This window comes from Orycteropus afer, unplaced genomic scaffold (genome assembly GCF_000298275.1).
Source record: "Orycteropus afer afer isolate SDZICR_OR568_19922 unplaced genomic scaffold, OryAfe1.0 scaffold00672, whole genome shotgun sequence".
Classification (NCBI taxonomy): domain Eukaryota; kingdom Metazoa; phylum Chordata; class Mammalia; order Tubulidentata; family Orycteropodidae; genus Orycteropus; species Orycteropus afer.
Genome location: NW_006922259.1, coordinates 132533 through 139651, shown reverse-complemented (window position 1 = coordinate 139651; position 7119 = coordinate 132533). Strand labels below are relative to the sequence as shown.

At 39.3% G+C, this 7119-nt stretch overlaps 1 protein-coding gene across 1 annotated transcript in view; it reads right to left on the bottom strand.

The window, feature by feature from the left end:
* The window catches only part of LOC103210927 (butyrophilin subfamily 1 member A1-like), a 17579-nt gene extending 11147 nt beyond the window's left edge, over positions 1–6432 (bottom strand). The window contains exons 1-3 of the mRNA XM_042783104.1: positions 6420–6432; positions 5215–5562; positions 959–1240 (exon numbers count right to left, since the gene is read on the bottom strand). Of these exons, the coding sequence (XP_042639038.1) occupies positions 959–1240; positions 5215–5562; positions 6420–6432 (643 nt within the window). The remainder of the gene's footprint in view (positions 1–958; positions 1241–5214; positions 5563–6419) is intronic.
* Between the last annotated feature and the right edge of the window lie 687 nt (positions 6433–7119).

The following is a 7119-nucleotide window of genomic DNA, read 5'->3' as shown; positions in this document are numbered from 1 at the left end:
GCAATCCTACTTCCGTAGTGATACTGCCTCGGAAACCCAAGGAGGGGTCGCATGAGTCGGGGCCGACTCGACGGCAAATAACAACAACAACAACAACACAGACTAGGTGACTTCCTGGAAAAGGGGATACATGGGTTATATCTTGGGTGACTAATGGGAAACCCGTAGCCACAGGAAAATACAAGGAACATAGCAGATATGGCCTATCTGGGACATCAGAGGATTGGGTTTTTCTAGAGGGATTAGTATGGCCCTGCAGGGAGGGAACAGAGAAGGAAGGGACAAAAGATGAGCCTGGAAAGAACCAAGGCCAAAAGAGAGCCTTGTTGACAGCTGCAATTCTTCCCCTCAGATAATGAAAACAATTAAGGAAAGTTGGAGGAATGCTTTTAGGCAAAACTTTATTTCTTTGAACAATATTCTAGGAAGATGTAGAGTGTAGATTGAGTATCTGAGCTCTTTTTTGCCAGTGATGTGAATTTTACCAGGTAATTGTTAGAACAATCTTATGAAGAGACACTATTATTATATGTATTTTACATGTGGAAATAGGGTAAAGGACAGTCAACTACTTGCCCAAGATCACAAAGCTGGTAGGTGACACTGGCAGGATTCAAACTCAATTTGAAAGATGGGAGAATAAATTCCAAAGTGTAAGAAATGGTTTTCATTGGGCTGTGTCATCATGGGAAAGTTAGAAACAACTTGACAGATACCTCTAAATACTTCATTATATTTTGAATGCTCTTGAACATCCATATATTCCTTTTTAAAAATTAAAATAATGACATTTCTTTGCCACATGGAACACAAAACATGTAATTTTACTAACTGTTCCCATTATGAGTTACAAATGATTGAACAAGAAAATCTTTCTGGTCTATTTGCCATAGGTTGTTACCAACTGAACCTTGAACATCAGGTATAGTTTAGGATGCTGACGTTGAAGGGAACTGACCTGACACAGAAATGTGAGCTTCCTTCTCCACACTGAGGAATGGGTTCCTTATCAAACAAGAGACACTTCCTCTGGAACCCTCATCCACAGTGATAGATGTTTCCACATGAAATAGGCCATTTTCTTTTGCTATCTTTGTCTCAGAGGATGGTGCCAAATGCTTTCTTTGCAGATCTCTCCATTTCACCTCAGGCTCTGGGTACCACCCTGTGGATGTGCAGGTTAGCTTAATTCCCCTGGTTTCACCAAGTTCAATATGAATATGAGGTCCTGTACCTGAGGCTGGGAAAGTGAAAAAGAGGCAAAGAAAGTACACTTAATACACTTATTCAAGAGTTTTATGTCCATTTCACAAGGGCCCATGAACTTGTGATCATTAATTAATTTCTATGACCCTCAACTTGCTTACTTGTGGGGTTAAAAAAAAGATAAACAACTGGCCACATAGGAATTTTAGGATTAGTAAAGTAAACCAGCAATATCAATATTTAACAAAGTGTCCAAATGCCAAGTAAGACCATATCCATTACTTTGTTTGCTTTCTCTCTTTTATGCTGTTTCTCAAGATTTTATCTGATAACCTTGAAGTTGGGTAGCAGAACACTCTATCAATACAATTAATCCCACTGCCGTTGATTCAATTTAAAAGCACACATGAGTTGGTGTTTTTAAAATTTAACTTCAGATTTCACTGAAGTCCCGGGTTCTTCAACAGCTTTTATTACCCACTCCCATGAATGAGTTGAGGCTGTTCTGGACTCAAGATAGAGTGAACTCTTTTCAGGAAGACAATATAGTATGTTGAGGCTGCCTGCGGAGACATTTTCAGCACAAACTGATTACTGACCCTGGACCAAACTTTACGTCTCCAGAAGGGAGAGATGAATTAAAGAAATCCATACCAGAGACCATATACCCTAGATAATCACAGGAATACCTGAGGTATTCTGGTCAGGAGGGTAAGGGACTTTGACTGGCACAGACAAGGACTTGTAATGCTGCACAGTACCCATCACTACACTACATTAGGTATGGGAAACTAGCACAAGTGTATTCACATCAAGAACAACCCAAGGTTCTGAGAAGTCCAATGGGATTCATTCACCTGAACCCATTAAGAATCATTGAACCAATACAGGATATTTTTTCTGGCTTAAAGTGACTGGAGATAACAGATACCAAAATGAGTCTATGCCCACTGTAACACATGGTACAACAAAACACAGCGAAAAGAGTAGCTTACCTGGAAAACATACAAAGTGCAAGCCCTTGAATATAAACAGCATGGAAGTCCTTCTCTGAGAGCAAAATTCTCTCTTGGCAACTTATTATTAAAATATTTATGTGTTGATCCTGCTAGGGACCAGGAGATATCTGCAATTATCCACATAATTTAGAAGTACGTCTTATTTCATAAATTGTGAATCAATCTTATGGACACACCGTGAAAGTTTACATCTGAAAATGTTGCATTTATCTGGGTTATAGAAGCCAAGGCATCTCTGCTGCTCACAAGGGAGCATGAGAAACTTTTTGGATACTAGGGGGACATTTTCAATATTCTTCGCCAACACCACAACTCAAAAGGATCAACTCTTCTTCAGTCTTCCTTACTCATTGTCCAGCTTTCACATGAATATGAGGTGACTGAAAATACCATGGCTTGGGTTAGGCACAAGGAGACTGGGCAATCTACTTCCGCAGTGATACCACCTCAGAAATCCAAGGAGAGGTCACTATGAGTCAGATTCAACTCAATGGCAATGAGTTTTTTTGGGTTTTTTTTCTTGGTTTTGGGTTATGCACACCTTCATCTTCAGAGTGACACCTTTGCTGTTTAACACTTCAAAGAGGTCTTTTGCAGCAGATTTGCCCAGTGCAATATGATGATTTCTTGACTGATGCTTCCATGATATACTGAAAATACCATGGACTGACAGAAGAGCAAACAAATCTGTCCTGGAAGAGGTGCAGCCGGAATGCTCCTTGGAAGCGAGAACAGCCAGACTTCATCTCACCTACTTTGGTCATGTTGTCAGAAGGGACCATTCCCTGGAGAAGGATATTATGCTTGGTAAAGTGGTGGGTCAGTGAAAAAGGGGAAGACCCTCAACAAAATGGATTGATACAGTGGCTGCAATGATGGGCTGAAGTATAGCAAGGATTTTGAGGATGGCACATGATCATGCAGTGTTTCCTTCTGTTGTACAAAGTGTCACTATGAGCCTACTCAACAGCACCTAACAACAATAACATAGGTACACTTGGGCTTAATAAAAGGGTGAGCACATTCATATGTATTTTTTGCCCTACATGTCCACAATGCAAATTAGAAAGCTAAACATCCACTTTGTCTTACTGAAAAATTGGTATAAGGGAGGCATCTGACCTCCTCTAATTTCACAAGGAGGAAGAAAGATCATTATGTGAATCAACAGCTAAAGGCTAATTCCTATGAGGGAGAGGTCAGACATACCTTTACCCTTCAAACTTTTTACCAGTTCTGACACCAACCATCCCTCCTACTGTCCCCTTTACTTCTCTGCTGAGTTTGGTAATTGGTTGCAATGGCACACAGAACTTACAGACAATACTCAAAATGTTGTGGTTTATTAGACAGAGGTAATCATATTTCAAAAAAACTTCAAAGAATCTATTAGGGGAAATGTAGAGCAAGATGTCTGTTGGTTAGCAGAAAATTTAGCTCAATAATTTGTTTAAAATTTGCCAGTAAGTCTCTTTGTAATAACTTCCATTAATTTATGAAGAATCACCTAAGTGTCTGATTTTTATAATATAAATGTGAGTCCGAAAAGTACCTAGGCATATCCAGAATCTCTGTGATAGACAAAGGCTGCTCTCCCCATTGCTATTGACTTTCAGAGATTATTAATGAATGGGAGGCAGGAATGTCTACAGACAGGCCAGCGCATCCTGGAGGAAAAGTTTTCCCAGCCTTTGGAAGGTCATTATTATTGGATTGGGTTGGTTCCTCCTGAGGGCCATTACAGACAATTCTACTCCTTTGAAATTCCCTCAGTAATTGAGTTATCTCAGCCAAGTCACAAATTCTGATGTTCTGGTTACCTAGTGCTGCTCTGATGAGAATATACCACAAATGGGATGGCTTCAACAAACTGGAGTTTATTATCTTACAGTTTGGGAGGCTAGAAGTCCAAGATCAAAGTGCTAGGCTCTAGGAGCTTCAGCTCTGCTTCTTGCTCCCAGCCCACTGAAGCAAGGAGCATCTCTTCACTCAGGCAGCTACTGGCTGCTGAGGCTAACAAGCCCAAAGTCAACAAATATGGCACAGTCCTGATGTTACCAAACCACACAGCAGCCCATTAATTCAACTCCATTGAAAGTCCCAACATTGGCAGAGTATGGCAGGCTGCTGAACAATGACATGGCTACATACAGAGTTCAAGTGTCCCATAAGCTAGAGACCATTCCCAAACCTATTTCTTACATATGGGAAGCAGACAACATCCCTACAGCAGCTACTCAGCTGCTTGTGGTAGGTCCCACCATGGAGCTGATTGCCAGTCTCATCATAGGGAATAACTACCACCAGCTGCCCAGCCACTCAACCAGGCCCCACCAAGTTGACACACAAACTTAACCACCACATCTGCTTAGCAATCTCAAGAAGGAAAGAAAACATGGTTTAATTTTGTTAAGGTTAGACAACAGTTAATATTACACTCTATTCTTACTCCATTTCTCTTTAAAATTCTCAGTGTAACTGACCTAGAATGAAGCCTTTGTTTCTCTGTACAGGAGGTTCTCCCTGTATGCATAAAAAGCAACTGCTCAAACAAACCACATATGATTTAATTTCTTTGTGCTTTGTTTTTTAACACACAGGAGCAATAATGCAGAAAATATGGGCCTGATGATATGGGTCAGATTGCTCCTGCTTCTGCCTAGTTCCTTCTGAGTTGCAGCACCTAGACTAACCACTTTAGATGAGTTTCTGGAACTCTTCAGAGATGGAATATACTAGACTTCCTGCTTTTTTCTTTCTTTTGGCAATTATGTTGTCAAAGAAAAAAATGAACATACATTTTTATTACAGATTGAAGACCTTGGAAAAGACAGATTAGATGAATTTCAACTCTAACATTCTTGGCATTCCATTACAGTGTTTGTATAGACGAGCCACCTATGTCCATACACACCAATATCTACTCTAACAATTTAGACTGGACAAAAATAATTTAATTTGCCCGAGAATTCTTATTCCAGATGCTCACCTGTTACCAAAACTTGGAATTGTGCTTCACTGTAGTATGTGGAGCTTATAAATAAACACCTGTAGTCCCCTTCATCTGAAGGGCGAATGTGGTGAATCCTAAGGGTCACCTGCCCTTTAGTGATGTTCTCCCTCAGGAACTCTGTGCGACCTCGGTACTCTGGATTCTGCTGCTCTAGCTGGTCCTGTGAGTTCATATAATGATGCACCAGGCTTAAAGTACTGTCATGATACCATCTCACATCCATGTTCTGAGCATCCATTGGTGGACTGAGATGGCAGGAGAACACAGCCTCTTCTCTTACCAAGGCAGTGACTGGTGCTCTTGGTCCTGTCACATGGAATTGCCCTGGGGAAAAAATAAGAAAGGGATAGAATCAGCAATAACACTGTAGCACTGTGGCTATGACCATTTGATGAAAAGGGAAGCAGATAAGACAATAACAATATTAACTTTGTGATCTATAGTGTTTTCCGATGAACTAGGAAGAAAGACCTGGAGATCTCCTTCTGAAAATCAGGTAATAAAGGCAATTACGTAACAGAAATGATCATCTCAATTCCAACTTAATTTATAATAAGGGATGTGTACCAAAAGATGATGTCAAGGCCTCTTACCTGAAGACAAGTTATCCTATCATTTGTATTAAGAGTACATATGTAATAGATTGTATCTGCCTGAATAGATGAAAAGGGTGAGACTTCTTTCTGTCTTTGCATTCTCATTGGTGGATTGCTTTGATGCCACCAATCACATCAGCAGATTGCCTATGATATGCATCACAATGTCATTTAACGTTTATTTAACAATAAAATTATCTACATCTATGAAGAGGATTTTTCTGTATTGGCAGGAGATTTTGTTTTCATTTTTTTCCCACAGATAATCTTATATTTCATTCTTTCTTACTATTACCATTAGTAGTATACCATACATAGCATTAAAAATAAGCAAAATCAAAGAAACTGAAATATAAATTCTATTCAGAGCAGTTATTCTGTACACATAAAAAAAGACCATTCTGCTTTAAAAAAAAAAGAAAAAGAAAATAAAAAACAGCAAATGGTTTGAAACTGGCTAATTACAACATGGCTTACAAAGAGAGGAGGAGGGAAAAAAATAGATTAACCTTAGCTAATTGAAACTTGCCCTCTGTCTTTTACTGATATATCCAGTCACAATGTGGCCTCTGACCCTCCACCTACCTGCAGCAGGCATGATATCTTTTGAAATTTAAAGTAAGCTTAGATCTGGTGGCTTAATGCCTAAGGCATTTGACTGCTAACTAGAAGGCTGGTGGTTCAAAATGCACCAGCCACTCATTGTAAGGAAGATTGGGCAATCTACTTCCATAGTGATACTGCCTCGGAAACCCAAGGAGGGGTTGCTATGAGTAAGATTTGACTTAACAGCAGTGAGTTAGTGAGCTTCAAACAGGAAAGAAAAGAAGAACAACTGGGTGGAAAAAGCCACTGGCAGGATTTGGTTAGAAGTTTTTAAGATTAGTATTTGATTTTGTGGGTAAAAGAAACCCTAAAATCAAAATAAGATGTTATTCATTTGTCTTTGAAAATAGAGTATCTCAACCTAGAATAACCCAACCCCTCATATATTTAACTGTTCTTGACATAAATATGGCAGGAAAGTTCAGATGATTGAGATATATTTTCTCCATTTGGATTAATATAATTCTTTCACTTTTACATACTTCAAGGACTTTCTGTGTTTAAGTAAGGCACTCACTACTTTAGGCAGAGATAAAGGAACTAAGCAGAAAACAAAAGTGTCTCATCAAAGTGTAGGACAGAAAAAGAGTCAAAAGAGAACCTACAGATTGGGAAAAAATATTTGGTAATAACATATCTGACAAGGGACTTATCTCTAGAATTTATAGAACACTCCAAC